Below are 27,940 nucleotides of genomic sequence, written 5' to 3'. Positions count from 1 at the left end.
TTGTTTTTTAGATTACCTTTTGAAATCAATTCAAAAGGATAAAACCCAAAATTTCCAATAAAAACAACATCTTTTTATTATATTTTACATATATTTATATTTAAAAGAACTTAAAATAAGTACATTATATTTGTTTCGTTTATGTGTATTTAAGTACAAAGGCGGCAGATTCACTCTATTTTTGTGTGTAAATACAGTTGTATAAATTAATATTGGAGGTAGTATCTAAGCTTAACCTTAGTTAACAAACAGCGTTGGGATAGTATAAAAAAATAAAATAAATCGACAATAAAAAAATACTTTTAAGAATCTCGTTTTACAAGCTAACTGAGTCACATACATACATAAATATATGATTATGTAATAGGAGATAACATCAACATGTTTTGTTCCTCTAAGCAACAACTTAAATTGAGTAAAACTAACTGCTCCTGGCTCTCCTGTGTTCATTTAGGCTGTTGTGCCATTAGCACTTTTCGCCCCATTCAATGGTGTACTTTCATCGGTGACAGCTGGTTTTTCGGGATCATTTGTCTTTTGAGCGGTTTTATTCCAGGGTTGTTCCTCACCCGAACCAAAGATGGTGTAAATCAAGAATTCAATGGTAAACAAGGCAATGGTAACGAAGAATATAATACGCCAAGCTCCAATGTTTTGCTAAAATAAAATAATTTATGAAAAGGTGAGAAGGTGATGGGGTTAGGCATGGAAGCTTTACTTACATTTCCCTTGGTAATATAACCAACAAAAAGTGGTACAATAATACCGGGCAAGGTGGCCACAGTATTGGTTAAAGCCACCAAGGTACCGGCATAGTTGGGAGCAATATCAATGTGATTTGAAAGGAAACCAGAGAACATACCACCCATACCAACAATGCCCACAGCCATAACAACCACAGCAGCGGTGTGTTTGCAGCCAATGTAACACAAGATCAATAGGCAAATTCCAGGAATAATGGTGCAAATGCTGGTGGCAATTTTACGGGCAATTGTGGTGTTGATTTTTTCTGTAAGAAAATTGAGAAATTAATAACATATTTAATTTAAAGAATCTCTCTTAGGATACTCACGTTTTGCCTTTAGGCTATCCAAGGATTTACCCAAAATCATGCTGAAAATTAACATGGGGAAATAGGGCAGAGCACTGGCAACAGCATTACTGGATACATTAAAGGCCAAAACTTGTTTCATGTAGAAGGGAATTTCAATGAGGAACATGTACCAGCCCCAATTGTTGCAGCAATGAGCCACCAAAATAGCCCAGAATGGTACCGACGTGAATACTTTCTTCCATGGTACTGGTGGATGTTCTTCCTTGGCGGCACCATGTTGCTGATCATTGCCCAATGAAGATGTAATCATTTGTCTTTCTTCGGCGCTAATGAATCGCTGCTTATTGGGATTATCTTGTACCAAAATAACCCACAGGAACATCCAAATACAACTTAGGCCACCCATAACATAGAACACCGATTCCCAACCCAAACCAGCCGAAAGCACACCAGCCAATAATATCGAAATTGCAGTACCAAATGAGGTGCCCACATAAATAATGGTTGACATAACGGAACGTTCATTTGGTGGAGCCCAGGCAGCAATCATACAATGCATAGCAGGGAAAGTGGCACCACCACCAACACCTTCCAAGACACGCATAGCAATGAGGCCGGCATAATGTAATTCCGTTAGCACTGGAGTGAGGAGGGTACACACCACATTAATGCCCACCGAAAACAGCATTACCCATTTGGCTGAGAAATTTTCTGCTACACGAGCGCCGGGTATTTGCGACACCAAGTAGCCCCAGAAATAGCAACTCAGCAAAGTACCCTGCAAGGGTTCACTCCATATAAAGGGACCATCCTAAAAAATTACATAAAAAATTTTAATTAATAATTAAAAATTAATAACACTTTTATAATTTGAATTTATGTTGTTGTTGTAACAGTTTTTACAAATGAGAAACTGGGTTTAAAATTAATAAAAATGTAATGTACAACAAAATCTGAATATATAATTACCGCTGCTGTTGTTGCCGTTGCATTAGTATCTGCTCCACCAGGTGGGGAGCAAATTTCTACATCGCTATGACCTCCTGTAACATTGGATAGTGTGTGGTCTCCTGCTCCTCCTCCATGTGAGCCGTGGCCAACAGCTGTGTGATTTAACATAGCCACCATGGCAACACTAAGATTCACTTTGAGGCCATAAACAATTGCCATACCAATGGAACCCAACACAGCCAGGATATAACGAGCCGGCACACATTCTGTAAACAAGAGAGAGAGAGAGAAGGACAAGAAATAACAAATTAGATAATAAATTTGACAATTCGGGGTTGGGTTAAATGCTTTTCAAATCCTACAACAAAGAGTAGCAGGGATGGGTCACATGTTTCTCCGTCGTCTCATTTAATGACAGTCCTTTAATTGACATTCAAGATTTCCTTTTTCCGTTTAGTTATTTTTATACACAAAATGAATTGGATTGGTTATAAATAGGGTCTTTTATACACAAAACACTTTGCATGGTGAGGAGTATTGAAGGCTTTGTTTTGGCGCCAAATTTGAATAGCGTGTTTATGGAAGATTTTATTTTCAGATGTCTAACAATTGCTTCTCAATATTTTGAATGTCTGTTTATGGACTTCTTCGTGAGCTTTAACATCCACATAACGTAATTGCTTGTCATGTTTATATTGGGATATCTTTATGTCACATAAATAATCACATCATCTGTGTTTTATCTGACAATAATTCTTTGCATGAAATAGAATCTAACCTTTTGGGTGTTAAACAGACCACTGTAACCCATTAAAAAATAACCTCTAATTTTAATTTTAATTATATTAATTAAAAACCTTTTGTGTTAATTTTACTTGTTAAACAATGAAAGTAGTAGAGCAAATCAAACTAATACACATGCATAAAACATCCGATCATAGAACACCATAATTGTTTTAGTTAAACTAAACTATAATTAACTTGGTGATAATTATTTCGAACTAAAATTGATTTAAGACTCATTATTTAGAATTTTTGTTTTGATGATAATTGAAACTGGTAAAATTAAACCCAGTCTAAACATGGGACACCTCTTCTTCTTCGATCTAGAATATATTTATTATGGCAAATATGATCGGGATAGATGATCATATTAGGAAGACTTCATTGTCTTTTACTATACCAACAGCCAATTTTAATAGACTTATTAGTATTTTCCCTCCGTTGGCAGTATTCCAAAATATAAATAATAAAATGTTTCTAAATTATATGTATTTTCGGTTGGATATAAAACATTAGAAAATATTTGTTGTTTTAGCACGTGCTTCATCAAAATGCTTCTCGTTTTGTCGGTGTTTTTTATGGGAAACAGTAAAAAGAATCATTTGTCTTTGTCCATAGCTATTTACCCTCAGTCAATGACTGTATAAAAACAGGAGTGGTGGACCAAAATGTCCCAAATTTTAACAACAAATATCATTTTCGGTGTTCCGAAAAACTAGACAGCGGAATCCTATGCAGGATTCTCATAGAGAAAATCTGATTAGACAGAAACTCGTTTTATCACAAAATAAAACGAAGCCGTCTCACATCCGATATGTCTGAGGAGCCTTCATTACCAAAGGCGAAACATGTCATGTCACATAATGGTGGGTGTGTGGGTTCGAGTCGTCGGCTTTCCTTTTTCAGATGCATTATTGATCATCAAGCTCGATTTCCAACGATAAATTAATTAATTAAAAATTAAAACGAATTAGGCCCAGAAATTTTTGCATATTTTTACATATTTGCATAAAATGAGCATATGCAAAACCAATGTGCAAGGATTTGTGGCCGGAATATCCCACCGAAATGTCTGAAATTGGGTATAATTATGTCCTCGTTGGAGGTATGAAACTTTACACCTGAAATTTGTCTGCATAGGTCCACGTCTTCATATAGCTCCCACTGAACAGTGCCTCGCCATTTGCGTTATTTTGAAGGTTGTGGCCTCAATATAACACTGAAATGGCTGAAATTTTGTATTAAGTTTTCGTTGGGGGTATGAAACTTTCCAACTGAAATTTGTCGGTATAGGTCCACGTCTTCATATAGCCCCCATAGAACGATACCTCCCGATTTTCGGTATTTTGAAGGTGTTGGCCTCAATATCCCGCCGAAATGGCTGACATTTTGTATTAAGTTTTCGTTTGGGGGTATAAAACTTCCGACCTGAAATTTGTTGGTATAGGTCCACGTATTCATAAAGCCCCCATAGAACGGTACCTCCCAATTGCCGGTATTTTAAAGGTTGTGGCCTCAATTTCCCTCCGAAATGGCTGAAATTTGGTATTAAGTCTTTCTAGGGGATATACAACTTTTCATCTGAAATTTTTTTGTGGAGGTCCAGGCCTCCATATAGCCCCCGTAGAACGATCCCTACCGATTTTCGGTATTTTGAAGGCTATGACTGTGATTATACTTTTCACTCTTTAATTGAAGAGAATTTTGAACAGAAAAATTTTATACACAAACAGTTTCGTACCTTTTAATGTAATATTTGTTGCATAAAATGCATAAATTTTGCACATGCAAAAAGTATTGGCTTCCCCAAGCAAAAAATATAATGCTGTAGCCATGATCATAACCACTACACGTTCGTGCCAAGTAAGATCGTAGGATTTTTTAGAGCTCATGGAGCCCACAACAAATATCACATCGGTACCGTGTCATAAATTCGGGCCCAATATGAATTGAGACGACAGCATCGTGGATTATTAAAAAAATGTTTTTCAATAATCGTGGATAATAAAAAAAAAACAAAAATTTTCCAATAATCGTGGATTCTTAAAATTATTTTTTAGTAATCGTCGATTTTTAAAAATTATTTTTAATAACCGTGGATTTTTTTAAAATTAAATTTCAATAATTTTGGATGTTCTAAAAATATTTTTCAATAATCTTGGATATTCTAAAAAACATTTTTCAATAATCTTGGATGTTCTAAAAAATTTTTTTCGATAATCGTGGTTTTTTAATAATTATTTTCAATAAAAGTTGAATTTTAAAAAGAAAAACATTCTTCAATAATCGCTGAGTTTTTTAAAATTATTATTCAATATTCTTAGATTTTTTAAAAAATTGTTTTCAATAATCGTGGATTTTTTAAAATTATCATTAATATTCGTGAATTTGTTCAAATTATTTTTAAAAATTGTGGATTTTTTATCGTGGATTTTTTAATTATCGTGGATTTTTATAAAAAGTATTTTTAAATAATCGTGGATTTTTACAAACAATATTGTTTAATTATCGTGAATTTTTTTATAAAAAAATTAATTAGCGTGGATTTTTATAAAAATATTTTTTAATTCGTGAATTTTTATAAAAAATATTTTTTTTTTAATTATCGTGGATTTTTATAAAAAATATTTTTTTAATTATCGTGGATTGACCCGGGACCACACAACATCAGCGTTCCGGCCAGCGGCTGTCACCTCACTGTACATGTGTTTGTAGTGTTTCCTTTTTCTGTGCTGGGAGCGGCATATCCCGGAATGTCTGCTCCGGATTCTTTTGGTCCTTGCCGGGACGGAGGAAAACCCAGGACCAATATATTTGTGCTCGGTTTGTCACATCCGCATCTTCACCCATATCCAATCTTCGGTGAGATGCAATAGATGCCAGGAGTGGGTGCATTTAAAGGGTTGCTCTGGACTTGCCCACGCGAGGGACTACGATAGGGACTATGTTGCTGCATGCTGTGCGAACACAGCCCCCAGTGAGTAGTCGTCAGATTACGAAACTCCTTCGTCATCGGATTACGAAACTCCTTCGTCATCGGATTACGAAACTCCCCGCAGTCCCCCCAACAGATGTGGAGGTGGGGGATTAGCTTTCCTTTTGCACCAGTCTGTTCAATACAGACCTATCTCGCTTGAGCCTGCCTCTAATGACCCGTACATGGAATGTATGGGGGTAGCAGTCAGGTGTGGAACTGCCGAGATAGAGTTGCTGAACGTATACATCCCGCCGAGAAATAGCTGTATCTCAGATTATAAGCCTGACATTAGCCCGCTTTTGGAAGGTCATAATCGTGTGGTCCTGGGGGACTTAAATGCGTATCATGAGATGTGGCATTCGGCCCTCGGAAACGACCAGAGAGGTACAGCGCTGGCTGAGCAGATTGATAGCTCTACGTTTTGCACGGTCAATGAGGACGCCCCTACCAGAATTAGAGGAGAGTGTCACAGTTCGCCAGACATAACCATCGTGTTACCTGGTCTGACAAATGACGTCACCTGGCAACCCGTCATTTCCCTTGGTTCAGACCATCTCCCCATAATTGTCTTCATCAGCAGACCACCCGATATCATCACCTCTGAACGCCGCACATTCGTCAATCATGGGAAAGCTGTTTGGTCGAGTTTCAGAGAGTTCACCAATCACCGCTTCAGAGAGTTGCCCAATCCTTCTGATGTTTGGCTAGCGGAAAGGACGTTCTGAGACATCATCAATGCTGCAGCTGCTCGCCATATTCCTGTTGGTCGAATACTCGAAGTAAGACCAAACTTTCCAGCAGAGGCGACGGGATTAGCAAATGAGCGTGATGAGCTCCGCCGAACAACCCCAATGACCCCAGAGTCAGGGAGATGACCCTGGAAGTTAACAGGCTGGTCGGCGAGCATAAGCGGAACAAATGGTTAAATCATCTGAAGAGCTGCAACATTGGAGCCGGTATAGGTGAATTGTGGGCAGTCACTCTCAAATCCCGGAAGGAGGGAAGATAGGACCTCAGTGACGTTTGGCGACGTTACCTTGACTGACCCGAAGAGGTGCGCTAGTTATTTCAATCGACAGTTTGTCGAGCACCCCGAGAGTGACAGGGCGAAGAGAAGAGTATTACGTCGCATTAGATCTCTTCCTGCCGAGGAGGAACCACAACAGTTTACAATGGATGATGTTGCCAATGCCATCAGGAACGCTAAATCATCCAAAGCGTAGGCCCGTAGCTGGAAGAGCCGGGATTGGAGTATCTCACTAAGGTCATAACTTGTCGCTAGCCACCCTCGTTGTTCCCGAAGTCTGGAAAATGGGCAGGGTGGTCCCACTACGGAAGCCAGGCAAGGATGCCAGCAAAAGTGGATCCTACAGGCCGATTTCGCTTTTGTCGCCCGTAGCAAAGACACTTGAGGCCTTACTCCTCCCCAGTATCAGAAATAGCTATCAAGTTGCCGATCATCAGCATGGATTCCGTAAGCAGCACAACACGACAACAGCGCTGCACGCCATTACCACATATATCTGTCAAGGACTCAACCAGAGACGGCCGTGCGATAGAACAGTGATGGTGGCGCTTGACTTATCAAAAGCCTTTGATACAGTCAGACACTCCACGCTGTTTGAGGACATTGAGCAGACAACCCTCCGGCCAAGCTTGAAACGTTGGATATGTGTGGACGCCAGTCGTACGTGGAATTCAGGAACAAGAAGTCCAAACCCCGTAGAGTGAAACAGGGAGTTCTCCAAGGTGGGGCAATATCTCCGGAACTGTTTAACCTCTACCTCTCCTGTATTCCACCCCCTCCAGACGGCATTGAGATCGTGACGTATGCGGATGGTTGCACGATCCTGGCGTCGGGTACCTATCCTGATGACATCTGTGAGAGACTGAACAACTATTTAACCGATCTTTCCACCTTTTTCCATTCGAGGAATATGCAGATATCCGCCACTAAATCGACGGCCACTCTGTTCACCACATGGACGGCGCAGTATAGAAGAGAGTTGAATATCAGGGTCGATGGTAACAGAATTCCGACCACAAACTGCCCCAAAATTCTAGGGGTCACATTCGACACCACTTTCACGTCCTCCGCGCATGCCACAGCTATCTGCGATAAACTGAAATGTAGGAACAAGGTCCTCAAGTCCCTAGCCGGCAGCACTTGGGGTGCAGATAAAGAAACCTTGTTGACCACGTATAAAGCGATAGGTCGGTCTGGGGTAAACTATGCGGCGCCAGTTTGGTCCCCGAATTTATGTGACACGCGGTGGGATAAGATTCAAATTTGTCAGAACGCCGCCCTGAGAGCAGCAACAGGGTGCCTCCTCAAATCTACAGTGGACCATCTACATGAGGAGGCAAAGATTCTTCCAGTACGACAACATAATGAGATGCTATCGTTGCAGTACTTGCTCGGGTGTTACCGTGAGAGCCATTCCAATCGCCATCTGCTGGCCACCGATACACCCAGGCATATCAAGAAGGATATTCATGGTCTAGAGACGACGGTCCAACAATATAGGAGAGAACCTCTAGATCAACGGACATATCAGGCAGGTTTGAACAGCATTCACACGGACACAGTTGCTAAGACGATAAGCAATTATTGTGTGAGTCATCGGAGCACATCCCCCTTCTATCGCAGCTGAAGAGCGTCAGCTGCCACGACAAACCAGAGTAGTTTTGGCTCAATTACGCTCAGGATATTGCAGTCGCCTAAATTCCTATTGGGCGGGAATCGATCGCGCCGTGCAAGACATCTGCCCAGTATGCGGCATGGGCCCGCACGATACTAAGCACCTATTCAACTGCCCCGCCAAGCCTACTCATCTGACTCCAGTGGATCGTGGTTACATCCTATCGAAGTAGCCAACTTCCTGGAACTGAAGATAGACCCAGAGCCAGATTGAACAGGAGAACGAACATACAAACATAATAATAAAACACTGTTACAACAATAACCGAATGGCACATCTTCGAACGTGATTTAAGTTTGGACAAACTTTTTACGATGGTCAAAAGGTGACCAAATTGTTGTTGTATCAGTGTTTTTTATGTTTTTTATACCCTACACCACCCTGTGGTAAGGGTATTATGTGTTAGTGCATTTGTATGTAACATGCCTAAGGAAAAGAGTTAGACCCATAGTTCCTTCTAGGGATATGCATAGAATCACCTTCTGAGTCGATTTATGCATCGCATTTATTGTTCGATTTGGCTGAAGATCATTTTTTTAGCCTAATGAAGAACGCAATTGCTTTTGGTGAAAATCGGTTCAGATTTGGATATAGCTCCCATATATATTTTCGGCCGATTTGAGGTATTTGATGTACCAATCACGCTGTATCTGTCCAATTTTGATGAAATTTGGAATGTGTGATGGAATTAGGTCTATAGATAAATGTGCCAAATTATATTAAAATCGGTTCAGTAAGGGTTCAAATAATCGGGTAGCTGAAAGAACTAGCCGGGACATCATTACTACTTCAGTCATATAGTAAGGATAAAGAACTTCGTCCTATTAACCCGGAAGACTTGAGACTTAGGAAATTTACAACAGTCTCTCTATTGCGCAATAAAGTCACCTTAAATTTGAATCCAACCTGATTGTTACCTTAACATATCATATCCACACATATCAGCCGGGGACTGAACCAGAACCGTGCGTGGAACTTAACAATATGGTGGCTACTGGCATATGGAAGGCTTTCGACAGCTTCGTCAATCATGCCAAGGAGGAGGATACATACAGAGCCTCATATCTATTACTGCATTCCGATTAATATTAGGTAGCTCTATGACAAGGGGCTTACTTTGTGTCTTACGACATCATTTGTAGATAAGTTTTGCACGGCTGAAATACACCGTTGACAATGTGATGCTGCATGGCTTGGAAATCGAATCATGAGGTACAGAATGCAGGATGGGCCTAGGTATTGGGGGTAACGCTATGCGCTGTCAGTGTTTACAAACATTAGCGGTACGCAGTTGAAGAATATTTAAACTTCCTAACGCCAACCTGAGAGCTACAACAGAGTTCCTCTATAAGACACCAGTTGACCATCTTCATGATGAGCAGTATCTATGTGATTGTTATGGCCAAGATCATTCCTGCCAATATCTTATGGACCGGCTTCCCCCATTATTCAAGAACGTCCAGAGACATGGTAATGATGTTGAGAAAAAGGTTACAAAATACAAACGTGAACCTCTAGGTTAGCGTCAACAATAATATTTCCATCAATACTAAAGCATGTGTGTATGCATGGATGAAAAAAAAAAAACACACGATGTTCATCGTTTGTTTATGTACACTGTACGTGTGAGACAGAAGCAAATGCAAAAACAACTCAGTGGGCGCCCTCACTTTACAAAGAAGCAAAGAAGCGCGTCCCTGCTCTAGATCGACGGGCCTATCAAACAGGATTGAATAGCCGTCACATTGATGCTTAGTCACTCAGGCAGTGCAACGATATTATGAAAGTCATAGTCCAACCAAATTTGTTGGCCAATCGTGTTAGAAAATAGGCCATCAATTTCTAATTCAATAGTGAACAAAAAAAGGTTATAAAATTCTAAAAACAAACAATTAAATACCTGCATTCCTGAAAAGAAATCGGTCGCTAGGTCCAAGACAATTACTGTATGTCGTATCAGTAGTGCGATTCTCTAAACCATTTTTTGAGTTACCGACAAAAATCGATAAAATTGGCGTAAGTTATGCGACCAAAAGAAAGTACTCGTAAAGTTCTACCGATAGCAACTGTTTTGTCAATTTGTATTTGACCTTTTCATTCATAATTTTGCGTTTTAGTTTTACCGACATATGTCGATAACTCAAAAAATGAGTTAGAGAATCGCACTACAAACCTTTGATTTGAAATCACCCCATTAAATCTCGTCAACATCGCATTCATTAGCAATTAGAAACTTATTTATCATATTTAGTAAAATTGTTGTTATTGTTTTAGTATTTAATAAAATTATTGTTAAGGGTCGTATTCAATCAAACCCCTTAATAATCCCGGTGGTAATTGATAAACAGAACAAACAGAAAGTAAGTGATAAGATTTCGATGCATCACTAGCTTACGTAGTGAGGAACGCATGCTAGCATACACAATTCCATATCGATTCGTGTGGCCAGAGTTATCCAAAAGAAGCCTACGCACATATATACAAGTGTAAGTTATGAGCGCATTCAACCTAGAAACTATGAGGGAACCGGACATCCAGCCATTCATCATTCTACTATATACACCTCTGTGTCGGCAAAGGGGATTAACAGTTCGGCTTGTTTTAATAATTCGGAATTTATTGCAATATGTGGCCCAATTTTTGTTTATATAAATTATTAACATAGTTCTCAATTTTATTGATAGAACAAGTGTGGTTTTTATTTTTATTGAATGTTTTGTGGTTAGCACTCAACTACAAAACATTCAATAAAAATTAATTTTAATATTAATGGAATTTCTAGTGGCCGATACCACAAGAAAAATCAAAAATAGTTGCAGTTTCAACAGATTTGTGTAAAACAAACATTTAACAAGAAACTTTACAATAAAAAAACCTGAAAATTGCATTTTCTTTCTTTCTCTTTCATTAAAGCGAAGGACACATCAATTGCGCATAAGACCGACGACAAAAAATCATCGGTTTCACTTCAGGGGTGCTCGTTTCTTCACGGTTGCGTAAATTGTTTGGACTGGAACGGATAAACACATTTCCAATTTGAGCTCCCGATCGATAATTTTTCTATCAACCTCATGTGCAGGCGAAGCATATTGGATGTCAGAAACAAACGTAGTGCAGACATTTTATTAACTCGTCGCCTCGTGGCCATATGCTCCTCAAGGAATAAGGCGGAAAAGAAGAAGTCACCTCGATAAAAGGCAGCCATGCACGCGTCTTTACGAACAAGTTAACTACAACTCTCTTTCCCATACAAAAACCCAAAATAGCATTCTCTTCTTGTGCACCATTGCAACAATGCCAAAACGCAGAGCGACGTACGCAGTAAAAAAATACGTAGTAAAATTTTTCTGAAGATCTTCCTCGGAGCTTGCCAAGAGCACAAGATAATCAGCGTATGCGAGTGTGGTTATCCAGACTGAGTTCATTCTTCAGTGACCTAAGTGTAAATCACTGATGATCGTCCACAAACGTTATCGGATGTACAACAACAACATACTTTCTCATTCTCTCTCATCTGCCTGCAAAGGAAACATTCTCTCAGAGAGATTAATGTACAAAATATTATGAACAAATGTAAATTACTACATCTGATTTTCATCGACTTCGAAAAAGTTTTTGACCGCTAAATCATACAAATATGGGAAGCAAGCTCTCCGAAAGGGTGTACCAAATAAAATCGTGAATATTTTCAAAACTATCATGAATACAAACTTAAGGAATTTGACCAACTATGTATAAAAACAATAGCTTATGCTGGTGACATGGTCATAATGATCAGCGTGAAGTTCCCACAAACGCTATCGGAACTCATGCATGGAGCTCTAGTCAATTTATCAAAATGGGCACACAACAATGGACTTGGGGTGAAACCATCTAAGACAGAGCTGGTTCTATTTACGAACAAGAGAAAAGTCAAACCATTGGCCCTAAAGCTCTCTCTAGAGGTCAAGTACCTTGGCATTATCCTGGACCATCAACTAACGTGGAAAAGGAAGAGAGGTCTTATAGCCCTTTATTCATGCAAGAACTCTATTGGTAAGAGTTGTGGATTGAAACCACAGGTCATCCACTGGATTTTTACGACCATAGTTCGCCCTATTCTGACTTATGGTTCATTGGTATGGTGAAATGCATTAAGTAAGACATCCCTTCTCCACAAGATTAATAGCGTTCATAGAGCGGCATCTCTCTTAATTACCGGTGCCATGAAAAGCACTCCACAGGCTGCCCTCAATGTATTACTGGATCTTCATCCGATGAATCTCGTGGTGCAAGAGTTGGCAGCAAAGACAAGGAGATAAGCTCATGGCGCAACTTCGACTATGGCCACGCTGCTATTTTACCTCTACCCGGTATAGAGGTTTATACCGATGGCTCCAAGATGGAAAGGGGAACAGGAGCGGCCGTCTACAATACCTCAACTTACGGATCTCGTACAAGCTAAGCGAAAATTGTAGCGTCTTCCAAGCCGAAATCTTTGCGGTCACGAAAGCAGCAGAGTTGATAAAAAACATGGATGGGGACATACCTGGACCGGTGATTATCAATGTGGATAGTCAATCGGCCCTAAAATCACTTAGATTCCACTCAATCAAGTCTGCTGCGGTCTTGCACTGCAGGAAAGCTTTGGAGGCGCTAGGATCAATCGTTACCTTGGTCCCGGGGCACTGCGATATCGAGGGAAATGAAAAAGCGGATGAAATGGCGCGTCGCGGATCTGAGTCAAACGACATCGAAATCGATAACTCAATCAAGCCACCCTTTTGTCATTTCATGCAGCTCATAGAACAAGTATACAGGGAGAAGGCTGGTCAGATTTGGAACAACAAACCTGGCTGTAAGGTATCAAAGTTAATCTGGCTCAACCTTTCCAAACGGAAGACCTCTTCTCTACTCTCTGTGAGAAAACCCGACCTGAAACTAATGGTAGGAGTAATTACGGGACACTGCAGAATAAGATCAATGACCTGCAAATGGGATAGAGATGACTCCACGGACTACTGCAGATTATGCGAAGATGAAGAAGAAATAGAGACGATTGAGCACTTATTATGACGTTGTCCAATGCTCATGACCAGTAGAATTCAAACAATGGGTGAACATACAATAACATCTCTGACAACATTCTGTCAAGCCGAGCCGACAACACTGCTTCTTCTCGCCAAGGGTCTGAAGTGGCTTCAACTTGAACGAAATACAGCACCTTAATATGGCAAAACCTCCACACTCGCTCTCCTATCTAAAATAATTTTTCAATTGTCTTTCAATCCATAGTACTTACTTAATTATTCTTACTTCTTCTTTCCTCGATACCTTTTATGCAATTTATTTCTTTCTTTTCTCCAACCCACACTATAGGATGAACATAATGGACCATAAGGTCTCCGAGTTGAGTGGCTGTCCAACACGACAGCTGCGCGTCCTTTAACCTAACCTAACCATGACTACAAATTCTATGCGGAATTTGTTCCATTTCGCCAGTTTTTCAATTTTTTATTTCCATATTTATGTACAAAAAGGGAATATTTTTGTCGAAAATATTCCATAACTAACTGCTTCTCCAGCTTCCCAATCGTGAATGAAAGACTTGCTACGATTCGAATAAAAGCAAATTTCTTTAACATCAGCTTTATTTGCGCTCATGCTCCCACTGAAGACAAGGACGAACAGACCAAAGACATATTTTATGAGCGCTTAGAAGAAACATATGACCGTTGTCCTGCTCATGACATTAAAATTATTCCAGGCTATTTTAATGCCAAAATTAGAAAGGAAAATATCTTTGGCCCAAAAGTCGGAAAATTCAGTCTCCACAATGAAACATTTGACAATGGCATGAGGCTGATAGACTTCGCAGCAGCAAAAAACATGGTAGTTAGCAGCACCAGATTTAAACATCTCGACATCCATAAGGGCACCTGGCTGTCTCCAGATCAGAAAACAAGAAATCAAATTGATCACGTTGTGATAGATGGAAGACATTCATTCATTGGATGTGCGCTCGTTCCGAGGCGCAAACACTGATTTGGACCACTACCTTGTTGCAGCAAAGGTACGTACCCGCCTAAACGTTGCAAATAAAGCACGAACAGACACAACACGAAAGTTAGACATTGGTAAGTTGCAATCACAACAGATAGCCACAGCATATTCCCCTCAACTAGCCCAATTGCTTAATCAAAGCACTCCTCATCCCCATAACATATCAGCGCAATTGCAAGTATTGCCCACTCCATGCAAACAGCCGCAAAATACATACTTGGATACCAGAGACCTGCACCAAGGAATCCATGATATGATCAGGAGTGTCGTGCTGCCACCGACGAGAAAAATGCGACATATAGGGCTACTTTACAATCCGTAGCAACGCGTAGCGCACGAGCGAGATATCGGGATAAAAGGAGAGAAGAGAAATGTCTTTTCCGCAGGAAAAAGAGAGAGATGGAAAAGCGGGAGTGTGAAAAAATCGAGATGTACAGGAGCCAGAATGAAGTCCGAAAATTCTACCAAAGAGTGAAGCATCAAACTGATGGCTTTGGTACAGGCCCCTCCTCCTGTAGAGACCAGCAAGGTGATTTGGTAACTGATACAGATAGTGTGCTCAGGATATGGAAAGAACATTTTTCAAACATGGTGGTATCCAGCGAAGACGACGAAGGTACCCCAGATCCAATCCCAGAAAATGGTATTGAATGTATACCGCCCAGCCAAGATGAGGTAAAGACGGCAATAAACCGGCTGAAGAATAATAAGGCAGCAGGAGCCGATGGCTTACCAGCCGAGCTGTTCAAAACTGGAGGCGACACGCTGATAAGGTGTATTCATCAGCTAGTTAGCAACATCTGGCAGGAAGAACGAGTACCTGACGATTGGAACTTGAGTATCCTGTGCCCCGCCCATAAGAAAGGAGATAAGACTATATGCTCTAAGTCTATTCCCGATTGCCTACAAGATCGTGTCAGGGATATTGTGCGAACGACTAAAGCCTATGGTCAACGAGATAATTGGGCCATACCAATGTGGCTTTAGACCTGGCAAGTCCACCATTGACCAGATATTTACCCTGCGCCAAATCCTGGAGAAGACCCAAGAGATGCAGATCAACACCTACCACCTTTTTGTCGATTGTAAAGCAGCCTTCGACAGCCCACTACGTAGGCCATGTCTGAATTTGGTATTCCCGCAAAGCTCATTCGGCTTTGTAAAATGACACTCACTGACACAAGATCTTCAGTTAAAATAGGAAAGAACCTCTCCGAAGAGTTTAGTACCAAAAGAGGTTTAACACAAGGAGAAAGCCTCTCGTGTGATCTCTTCAACATCCTGCTGGAAAAGGTTTTTAGAGAGGCAAACGTCAAAAGAAGTGGCACAATCTACACCATTAGCCACATGTTACTTGCTGATGATATAGACATCATGGGCCGATCAGTAAAAGAAGTAACTGATACCTTCATGAAGGTCGAATGAGAATCTGCTAAAGTGGGTCTGGCGGTAAACGGTGAAAAGACCAAGTTGATGGTGTCGACGCGCAATGCGTCCATTGAGCTCGGACCGACTGTGGAAGTTGGTTCCTATAATATTGAGGTAGTAAAAGACTTCGTCTACCTCGGCACCTCCGTAAACACAACAAACGACATCAGTTGTGAAATAAAAAGAAGAATTGTATTGGCTAACAGATGCTACTTTGGCTTAAGTAAGCAGTTTAAAAACAAAGCCACATCTCGTCAAACAAAAATAACGCTTTACAAAACACTGATACTACCCGTGCTGATGTATGGTTCCGAAGCCTGGGTACTTGCGCAAGCAGATAAGGCAGTACTTGGTGTGTTTGAGAGAAAAATTCTTCGAAAGATCTACGGACCAATCTGCGTTGACGGTGAATATCGACGTCGCATGAACCACGAGCTGTATCTGCTATACAACGACATCAATATAGTTAAAGGTATTGAGATGCAACGATTGCGTTGGCTAGGCCATATCATAAGAATGAGCGATGATGAACCCGCTAAAAAGGCGTATAAATACGGACCGCTTGGCGGTGCTCGCAGAATTGGCAGGCCAAGGAATATATGGCGCAAACAAGTGGATGATGAGATGAAAAGGCACGGTATTTCAGAGTGCGAAGTAACAAATAGAGAGAAATGGAGATCTTTTCTTAGTTCGGCCCATGAAACAAATGTTCTGTAATGGGCCAGCTAAGTAAGTAAGGTTATCCGTTCATCAGCATTGTCTCTGTTATAATGTATTCGTTGACCATTTTCTAAGTGTGCGACAAAATGAAAAACTGACAGATGCCTTTTAACGACTAATTTAAAAATTTCCCTTCCAGTTTTAGGCGTTATCAAGAAGAGACCACATACCACATGTTACTGGAAAACCACGTCATTGAACGCTTCAAATGAAAATAGTTTTAATTTTTTCTGACTCCGAGTTATTAGGATGGTATATAATACTTTACCCATTGTTTCATCATTTCGGAAATTATCCCAACTATTACTCCCCTTTTTCTTGGTTCGAATTTGCTATTTTTCCAAACGTAGTATGATGGAATATCCGGATACAACAGTGTTTTGGCAAATGCGTCCAGTTTGCACAAGACAAAAAATGCAAATATCGTTGTTTTAGGAGCATTGGTTATCTGTTCTTCAGCATTGTCCATTCGTTGACCCTTTTCTAACTGGACAGCAAGATAAACAACTGATCGATGCCTATTAATGACTAATTTAAGAATTTCTCTTCCAGTTTTAAGCGTCATCAAGAAGAGGCAACGGAGTCCCATGTGCCTGAAAAACGCGTCATTGGATGAACTTTCAACGGTGTAATGTTGGCGTCTTTACTGACCATTTCAGAGATGTGAAACATCTTTACAAGTGGTGTCTTAAGACGCCGTTCAGACTTGGCAATAAACAGTAGGTTCCATATCATTGAGCTATAATGAATTGGGGTGAACTCATTGATATGAGAGAATTCTCCCTTGTCCCTTCTGGGATGTTTGTGGAACAATTATATATTGAAAGCGAGAATAATAGTACATTCAATTCCTTTACAAGTGTATGCACTCACATGTGATGGCGACAATCACGAGGTAGAAAAATTTTACAGTGATGTGAAAAAAGTGCTGATAATGACGAAACCCCATGATATCACAATTATGCAGGGGGATTTTAATGCGAAAGTTGGAAAGGAAGAAACAACTGATGTTACAGGTAAATTTGGGTTAGGCCAACGTAACGAAAGAGGAGAAGGCTAATTCAATTTTGCCAAGAACACAAGTTTAAAATTAGTAACACTATGTTCAATCTCCATCCGAGACGATTATATACTTGGAAGTCGCCAGAAGACAGGAATAATAATATAGTCAGAAACCTAATCGAGTACATAATTATAAATAAGCGATATTCTTCCTGTGTGAGTAAATGCCCCACATATCCCGGTGCTGACGTTTCATCAGATCACACCCTCCTAATTTGTAAAATTGGTGTAAAATTGGCTATCACCCGCAGGAAAAACCCCCGGAAAAAAATAGATTTCGAAAGGCTTAGCGACCCCTTTACGAAACAAACAATGAAAGATCAAATAAACGCCAAACTATCCTTGGTTGGGGACAACAATGAACAGCAATGGAACAACGTGTCGAAAGATGTATTAGGTACAAATACAACTAGACGGAAGAAGAGCAACTGGATAACAGAAGAAATACATGCACTTCGAGAAGAACGGAGCAAAAACAGAAATATTAACTATGAAAAATATTGGGAATTGAATCAAGAAATTAAAACCGCAATTCGTTCCGCGAAAAATGCACAAATAAACAAAGAATGCCAGGAAATTTAAAGTCTACAACTTCTCCATGACAATTTCAATCTCCACAAAAAATGAAAGAGGCATCCGGTATATAAACAAAAAGAACGTCCGCGTTTATTTGCGATGATAATAATGTAGCTCACTACGAACGTGAGGATAAGTGTAAACTATGGGAAAGATATATCAGAAATTTATTTACTGACGAGAGTCGAACCCAGTTCCTAACCAATACACACCAAATCCGTATTTCAGGAAGACTAATCAATGAGGTAGAATTGGAATCGGCAATAAAATCTATGAAAGACAAAAAGGCACCAGGGCCAGATGATATACCTGTCGAAGTACTCAAATTAATAGAAGGAAACCAAATTTATATTACAGAGGAATATCCGCAAGATTGGCTCCAATCGACATTTATACCTATACCCAAGAAAAATAATGCGAATACGTGTGGTGACTTCAGGTTAATTAGTTTAATGAGCCATGCCCTGAAAATATTTCTTAAAATAATACACAGAAGAATATACCCACTATGTGAGGCACACATGGGGCAGACGCAATTTGGATTTAATGAAGGTATGGGAACGCGAGAAGCACTACTTGGCCTTAACTTATTAATACAAAAATGTCGAGAAGTTCAAAAATACGTATTTATCTGCTTCGTGGATTATGAGAAAGCATTTGATACGGTGAAACATGATAAACTGATGAATATCTTGACTTCCATTGGGATAGACGAATGGGATATAAGATGCATTAAAAATTTATCCTGGAATCAAGTAGCAAATATTAATGTAGATGGTGAATTAACAGACAATGTTCAAATTTCAAAGGGCGTAAGACAAGGATGTGTTTTGTCTATCTTCTATTCAACATATATTCAGAACAAATATTCGTAGAATCCATTGCTAGAAAGAACATTGGTATTGCTATAAACAATACGCTAATTAATAACATCCGTTACGCCGACTATACTACGCTATTAGCAAGCAGTTTTGCGGGGCTACAACGATTATTAGATGTACTTGTGAAAACAAGCGAAATATATGGATTACGTATTAACATTAAAAATACCAAATATATGATAGTGAGCAGAAAGTCTGTGGAAACAACTGCACCTATGTTAATAAGTAATACCGAAATAGAAAGAGTTAAAACGTTTAAATACCTGGGAGTCCAGATTAATGATCAGTGGGATATGTCGAAAGAAATCAAGTGCAGAATTGAAATGGCACGAAATTCATTTTTTAAATATAAAAAAACGCTTACAAGTCATGATATAAGCCTAGCAACAAAAATGCGCTTTGTTAAATGTTACAGTACTATTATACTCAGCCGAAACCTGGTAAAAGTAACAGATCAGAAAAGATTAAATTCGTTTGAAATGTGGATATATCGCCGTATTTTAAAAATTCGTTGGACTGAACGTATCTTAAATGAAGAAGTGCTTAGACGCATGAATACCGAACTCCATGTTACAAGTATGATAAAAACCAGAAAAACTGCCTATTTGGGCCATTTAATGAGGAATGAAAAATATAAGCTGCTTCAAGCCATTATACAGACCGATATCGAAGGAAAAAGACCCAGAGGAAGAAAAGAAACAACATGGATAAGTAACATTAAAGGATGGACGGGTGCGCAAAACGAACGAATTGTTTTAAATGCCGCCAGAAACCGAAGCCTTTCGATAATTGAATAGAACATATCATTTAATTTTACTATAATATTAACAATTAGTTAAGTTAAATTATGTAACACTAAATTATAATTGTATGATCGCTAACATCCGAACACGGATTGGCAAATAAAGAAGAAGAAAGAATTCCTTTACGTATACATCAAATGAAAACTCATCTGAAGTCCATTGGATTTCATTTGAAGTTTAAGGAATGGAATTGACAGTTCAAATCGAGTTTATTTCGTAGAAGTAAACGTACCTACAATAAGTTTAAATGTAATTTGAGTAGAAAATAATCTGAAAATGTTGGTAATATATTTATATTTGTAAGCTTGTGATAGATGATGGATCAACCAAATTCGTCCTTACTATGAAGTCTCAAAATGAAGCTCCATTTGAGAACTCAGTCTTAAGTACATACTCGTATTGCGATTTTCATCTCCCTCTTCTCTTACCAATATCTCATTACCCTTTACACCTTTGGTGACTTCTCGTGGCTTAGCAATTGCTTTTAAATTTTTAAATTCATAGAAATACATGATCTGAATATTTTGTTATTTGAATATTAATGAAAATAATGTTCAAACTGTGTATAACATATATCGAACTAGTTTTTGGCATACATATTATGATTTTTCTTAAAGCTTTTTTTGATTATTTCGCGATCTTTGTTGCCAAACTATAACACAAAGGCTACTGACTGAATTTGACAATCAAATTCACAAAGGCTACTGGCTGAATTTGACATTCAAATTCGACTGAATGATTTAGGGGTGATTTATATGAAATAGGCTTACATTATCTTTCAAATTGCGATTCAGGTCATCTTTTGTGTATAAAGTACAGTCGGACCTCGATTATCCGTGATGGTCGGAACCGGAGGCATTACGGATAATCGATTTTCACGGATAATGGAGGCAATGTTTTTATGCAGTTTTTGAACATATTTTTAAGTAAAAATGGCATAGTATTGTACAATAATAATAGAGTCAGTAATTTTTGTTATATTTCTAAAGGTAATCTACAAAATTTTAGAAGGATACATAATACCATCTTCAGATTTATCTGAATTGACTTTGTCCCATGGTTTTTGTAATACCATTAATATACAAATTGTGTAATATGGGAGAATTTCCAGTTTTCTTTTGTTTACCTTTTGTTTGCTTAATCAAATTTATTGGAAAGTGTGCTTTTACTCCCGGATAATAAAGTTTATAACAAAAAATATAGGAAATGGAAAAAAGACCAACATTTCTCATCTATCCCGGATAATGGAGGTTCCCGGATAATCGATTCACGGATAATCGAGGTTCAACTGTATTTGCATAAACTCAAACTCAATCTGTTTCGAATACGAATCCAGAGCCCTTCGAGTGCTTTAGTGAAACATACCACTAATTTGCATTTAATTTTAAATTTAAAATACCTATGTAGTTAAATACTTTTTTCCTTTACAGTAATTTAATATACCAATTTATTTGGAACACACCAAAAATAAGTAAACAAATATTCCAAAACAAATCGATTATTTAGGCCATATGCATTCAGATACTGCAACGTAGTTTCATGCATTTCAATTCTTCTTCTTTATTTGCCAATTCGTTTTCCGAATGTTAGCGACCAATACAATTATAAATAGATTTGTTTTAATAAATACGTATATATACAATATTTGTTTAAAGATTGCTTATTATGTCTGCAAACGCATTTCTATCTCTAGCCTTTGATAATAGGGTTGTAGTATCTCGGATGCCCGTCCATTCTGTAATATTATCCATCCATGTTGTCTCCTTTCTTCCTCTAACAGGTCTTCCTTCTATCTTTATGTGGATTATATTTTGTAGCAATTTATATTTTTGATTTCGCATTATATGCCCCAGGTATGCAGTCTTTCGTCTTTTTATTACTGAGATAAGTTCTCTTTCGCAGTGCATCCTTCTCAGTACATCGGTATTTGTCATATGGGCTGTCCAAGGAATTTTGAGTACTCTCCTATAAATCCATATCTCAAAAGCTTCCAGTCTTCTTATATCAGCACTTTTAATTGTCCATACTTCCGTTGCATATAATAACACTGACCAGACATATGTTTTGATAAAACGAATCTTTGTTTCAAGATTAATGTCATGACTCGTAAGTACTCTCTTATATTTTGAAAATGCTTCTCTGGCCTGTTCAATTCTGCATCTTATTTCTTGCGAGGACTGCCACTGTTCAGTTATTGTAACTCCCAGGTATTTGAAACTTTTAACTCTGTCAACATAGGTATTGTGAATTTTTAATGTTGTATTATTGTGTTCATTCTTCTTGCTTATAACCATGAATTTGGTTTTGCGGATGTTAATTTTCAGACCGTATTTTTCGCTGTGTATTGCGAGTTTATTCACAAGGTTCTGGAGTCCAGATATGCTATGCGCCAGTAAGGTTGTATCATCAGCATATCTTATGTTGTTCAGAAATGTTCCGTTTATATGAATGCCGATTGGGATTTTGTTTATGGATTCATGAAAAATTTTTTCTGAGTAGATATTGAATAGCAAGGGTGACAATATGCACCCTTGTCTCACTCCCTTAGATATGTCAATTCTATCTGTCATTTCCCCGTCCACTTCTATTTGTGCACTTTGATGCCAATATAGACTTTTGATACAATGTACATCTTTCTGGTCTAGGCCAATGGAGATGAGGATGTCAATCAACTTATCATGTAACACTGTATCAAAAGCTTTTTCGTAATCTATGAAGCATAGAAATACGTCTTTTTGTGCGTTTTTACATTTCTGGACCAATGTTTGTATAGAAAAAAGTGCTTCTCGGGTTCCCATACCTTCCTTAAATCCAAACTGAGATGTTCCCATGGCTTTTTCGCACTTTGAGTATATTCTGGAGTGAATTATCCGTAGAAAAATTTTTAGGGCATGGCTCATGAGACTTATAAGTCTGTGTTCGTTACAATATTTTGCGTTGCATTTTTTCGGAATGGTAATAAATGTAGATTTTAACCAGTCTTGTGGGTATCGACCTGTATCATATACATGGTTAAATAATTTTGTTAAAAGTGCGATGTTTTCGTCATCTATTAATTTAAGGATTTCCGAGGGAATCTCGTCAGGGCCACAAGCTTTCCTATCTCTCAGAGTATTTATTGCTGTTTCAACTTCTCTTCGACTGATGGGATTTCCTGTAAGAGATTGTTGAGTCCGTTGTTCAAGAGTTGTTCGATTTTCATCTGTAAAAATTTGTTTTATATAATTTCTCCAAATAGTCTTCTTTTCTTCTGTATCAAACACAGGATCATTATTATCATTATATAGTACTTTTGAATGAGTTTTGCGGTATACACCAGCCATTTCTTTTAACTTTTTATGGAGATTAAAGTCGTCGTGAAGGCTTTTCAATCGTTCAATCTCCTGACATTGCTTATTTATATGATTGTTTTTTGCCATGCGTATAGCGACTTGGATTTCCCTGTTTAGTTCCCAATACAGTTCAAAGTTCTTGTTTTTATGTTTTCGTCTCTCTTCCATCATGTTGAGAATATCCTGTGTCATCCATTCCTTCTGTGTAGATTTTTTGCCGTATCCGAGGGTATTATCTGCTAGGGGTTTGAGCGTAGTCCTTAGTGCGTTCCACAAGTCGTCAATGTTTTCAGTATTTATATTTCTTAGTTCTCGATTTATATTATCTCGAAGATTTGCTTTCAAGGTGGTATTTTCAAGTTTTGCCACATTGAGTTTACGACGGATATTCTTTTTTCTATTTGCAACAATTTTTGTGCGCAGCTGCATCATCAGAAGATTGTGATCTGAAGGAACATCAGCGCCTGGATATGTTGAGCATTTCTTAACCGAGGATCCGAATCTGGCATTAATTAATATAAAATCTATTTGGTTTCTCACAATATTGTCCCTTCGATCCTGTGGCGATTTCCATGTGTATAGTCGTCTTGGGGGAAGGCAGAACATTGTGTTTGTTACCATCATTTTATGTTCTTGACAGAACTGAATTAGTCTATCACCCCTGTCATTTCTTTCGCCTAGGCCATAGTTACCTGTTACGCCTTGGCACTTTTCTGCTCCTATTTTAGCGTTAAAATCGCCTTGAATTATTGTAATTTCGTGCCTCTTTGTCATTCTTAGTAAGTCTTCAATTTCCTCGTAAAAAGCTTCAATTTCATGATTACCTTTGTCCGCAGTAGGTGCGTATACTTGGATTATGTTCATGTCAATTGGTTTACATTTAATTTTAAGTAGCATAGTCCGATCCGATTTGAAGATAGAACCCTTTACGCATTGCGCTATGTTACTTTTTACTATAATCCCGACACCGTTTCTGTGATTTTCGCTGGAGTTGCCAGAGAAGTATATTTTCATGTTTTGGGAGCTAAATTCGCCGCTTTGTGGCCACCAGGTCTCACTTATTCCGAGTATATCGATGTTTAATCTGTTCATTTCCATAATAGTGTTGGCTAGTTTTCCTGCTTCATAGAGACTCCTTACATTCCATGTAGCAATTCTTAAATGTTGTTTTTTACCTCCGGGGATTCTTAGCACCCTTGTGTTGCCGGAGACTAAGGGCCGTGTATTTATTTCATCATTCATAATTGCATTTCAATTAGCAATACGTAATTCTGCTGGAGAATCCATTCGAGAAGAGGATAACATATTTTTGAACAATTAAAAAACATGGCACACAGTCGGCGAAATGACAACATTTTTTTAAATATTTTGTCACAATTGATTGGCATTTAAAATTAAGAGATAGATGATCTAGCCACAAATCCTCTATTGACATACAAATGACCTTTGCTGAAACACACAAAACGAAGATGTCCACATAACATCTTGCTTGAACACACCTACACACAACGAAACGAATAACTTCATTATGATTGTGAAAAAGCATACGCCTTGTTGTGCCCTGAAAGTCCTACAGGATATATGAATGGAGTGGGAGGTGGTGGATTATGCGTGCCTGTATATACATACACACGTTGATGTTGTCTAGTGATTTCTTGATGGTATTTCTTTATGACCTTTAAGTATTTGGAAAAGGTCGCACGTGTATATTGTCATGTTATTTATCCGTTACAATAATCAAACAAATGATGAAATTATGATTTAATTCCATTCACTAATTATGAAATCACACAAAACCGAAAATAGCAAACCAAATAACAACAGATTTGTCTTTAGTATTTCACCAAAAATGTTTTTACGCATTTATTGGAATAATTTCTTCCTCAAACCGCCGTTACTTTTCCTTTTTTTCATACACACTTTTCCCTTATTTGTAGTTGGTGTGAGCTTTTGTTTCAATTTCACTTACTTCCTAAAACACTTCCTCTTGCAGGCACTTCCTCCGTCATAGTTTTTATAGTTATTTTGTTTACTCTTCTTTCACTCAAAACACTATTCAAATGTAAATTATCTGTTTTTTTTTCGTTTGTTGTATTCTTTTTTATTTTCTTTTTTGGAATATTTCACAGCACATAAAAAATTCTTTGACGTTTCTGGATTTAAATTTATTCAACGTTTTTCCTTTTGAAGTTTTTTATATTTTCGCCGCTTTCCGTTGTCGATAGACAACCAGCAACGACGCTTTACTAACAACTGCTACAGATTTCTGGATAACTTGGCGCTTTTTAGTTGTTGACTATTACCAAAAACACCCATACAGCTGTCTCTCTTTTATACTGTTCTCTCACACATACAATCTCTCACTTGGTTTAACATTAATATATCTGGGGCAGTGATGCCAGATTTGCCGATTTATCGGCATTTTGCCGATTTTTAGTCCAAAAAAATAGAAATGCCGATTTGCCGATTTTTACCCCTAAAATGCCGATTTTTAGTTAAGGCAACTTGTTCACATAAAATTTCCATTTTGTATGAAAATTGTGGTTGCTAGAACTAATTTGGTACAATAACAAAGACAACTATATCGTCAAGAGTAGTTTGATTTATAATAATAACATTTTTTTTAACATTTTATAAAAACAGTTTGAATTTTCTTGATTACCATAACGTGTACTTCAGTATATACGTAAAGGAAATTGTTCAAAAAACGAAATTATCGAAAAGTGGGTTAGTGGAAATAATTAAAAACTACACAAACTTTTACATTGAAGTTTGTGGTCAGATTTTGAAGTGGTTTAATTTTGAAAATAAATGTAGGTGCCTAGCTTCAATAAATCAAAGTTTTATAATAAATGGCACACAAGATTAATTTTTCGACATTATAAAGGAATACGAATGCTTTATAAACATAAACGAAAAGCAAGAATCAAATTTCAAAAATTTGTTTAAAGATAAAAACGTAGAGTTGCTAGAATTTTGGAAAATAATATGTGCATTAATTGGCCTGTTCCTTTACTTTTGAAAATGGTAAAACCGGCAAAAGTAGTAAAAGTAGTAAACTGCTCTCATATGAATTGTATTGTGTCAGAAGTAAAGGAACGCTTTTCGAGTAAAAAGTGGTAAAACTTGAAGATTCTTGAACGTGAAGGAACAGAGCTAATATGTGCAAATTCTGAATCATTATATCCTATTTTGTCCAAATTTATTAAACATGTTTTAGTCTTGCCACATTCTTCAGCAAATGTGGAAAGAGTTTCTAGCCAAGTAAATTTAAATAAAAACAAGTGCCGAGATCGATTAGTAAGGCACTCGATGGAAGGAATTCTCTTTACTAAAGACTACTCAGTCGGCTTTGCCGACAGAGATATACCCTCAGCCTGTGTATATTCAAAAAATTGTTTCCCAAAATACGTATGTATTTAAGGGGTTTTAAAAATATTGGGCGTTTGAACGGACAAAAATGTTGATTAGGATTAAAGATCAAAAATTTTGCGGAGGAGATACTAAAACAAATGGATCGACATTGACAGACAGACGGGCGGACATTGCTAAATCGACTCCAAATTGTCTGAAACACATTTCGTGGTTGTTGGTTTATAAATTGTTAATTGTTTTGTTGCACTTAAAATGTTATTTTTAACTTATGTTTATTAAATATAGCATTAATTTGAACTGAAATAAACGTTATTTAATTTGCCGATTTTTTGCCGATTTTGAAAATTTTTTGCCGATTTTGCCGATTTTGGCAACCGAAAAGTGCCGATTTTCGACCAAACTTATCTGGCATCCCTGATCTGGGGCACTGTAAACCTGCCCAAAGAGCTTTCCGAAGCCCTTAATTATTTTTAACGGTTTTATTTCTGTTATTTTTGTAAACAAAAAGAGTGCGTGAGAGCGAGAGAGGTGTAGAAAAAGTGCGTGAGTTTATTTGGTAATGTTACTAACAGAATTCTTTAGAAATGCATTGTTTATATTTTGTGGGTCTGTCAGTTTATTTTTATGTATTTTCCAAACCACGAAACCACAAATGAATATGTTTGATGTCTTGGTTTTGTTGTTGTTACTGTACTGTGACGTCATGTCCAATGCACATTTGATTGGGGAGAAAAGTATATTTGTTTGGTACCTCACACATGCTACGTGTTATCACTCATAGGCAAAGAAATTGGCACAGTGTAACGACATTGATAAAAATTGTAATTTCATAAATAAAAATAGATAGTGAACTATTTGAAAAAATCACACCTAATATAGCCCCCGTTATAGAAATATATTTTCCACAAACTTCCCGAAACAGACAAGATGAGACTTCTATGTCCTAGTAAATGGAACTACAAATTTGAGTGGCAAAGTTATAGGCGATGAAATATTATGCATGGTAGCACGGGACACCTTAGCCAACTTTTTCTGAGTGCTCTTTATTTAATACCGTTCAATTTAAATTTTTTTTATCAAATATTAGTGCCTTAATAGTACTTTTATATATAACCGAATTTAACAAACCGACTGGGTTTCAAATGTCAACTCCTTTGCGTATACTTCAAATAAATCCTCATTAAGAAGGTTAATGCCAAGTTTACACTTGCGCTCCAAAATCCACTGGATTTCACGAAATCCTGAAATACACCC

The 27,940-nt window shown here is 37.9% G+C and overlaps 1 protein-coding gene across 1 annotated transcript; it reads right to left on the bottom strand.

Moving 5' to 3' along the window:
• Window positions 1-71: 71 nt before the first annotated feature.
• MFS3 (major facilitator superfamily transporter 3) lies at window positions 72-25,615 on the bottom strand. The gene is made up of 5 exons (XM_073971371.1): window positions 25,281-25,615; window positions 2,024-2,271; window positions 1,073-1,865; window positions 723-1,009; window positions 72-657 (listed from the first exon to the last, which is right to left on the bottom strand). The coding sequence occupies exons 1-5, from the start codon at window positions 25,318-25,320 to the stop codon at window positions 451-453; spliced, it is 1,575 nt and encodes a 524-aa protein (XP_073827472.1). The 5' UTR covers window positions 25,321-25,615; the 3' UTR covers window positions 72-450.
• Between the last annotated feature and the right edge of the window lie 2,325 nt (window positions 25,616-27,940).

Source organism: Musca autumnalis, unplaced genomic scaffold (genome assembly GCF_047663935.1).
Source record: "Musca autumnalis isolate F117 unplaced genomic scaffold, ASM4766393v1 scaffold_2, whole genome shotgun sequence".
Taxonomy (NCBI): Eukaryota; Metazoa; Arthropoda; class Insecta; order Diptera; family Muscidae; genus Musca; species Musca autumnalis.
This window is presented reverse-complemented; position numbering and strand designations above follow the sequence as displayed.

Bases quoted from the DNA above. Each gene is read 5' to 3' on its own strand.
- MFS3 (XM_073971371.1), bottom strand. From the start codon at position 25,320: ATGACGGAGGAAGTGCCTGCAAGAGGAAGTGTTTTAGGAA. The intron at 2,272-25,280 runs GTAAGTGAAATT...TCTTGTTTACAG, and splicing joins AAGAGGAAGTGTTTTAGGAA to AATGTGTGCCGGCTCGTTAT. The intron at 1,010-1,072 runs GTGAGTATCCTA...ATTTTCTTACAG, and splicing joins GGATAGCCTAAAGGCAAAAC to AAAAAATCAACACCACAATT.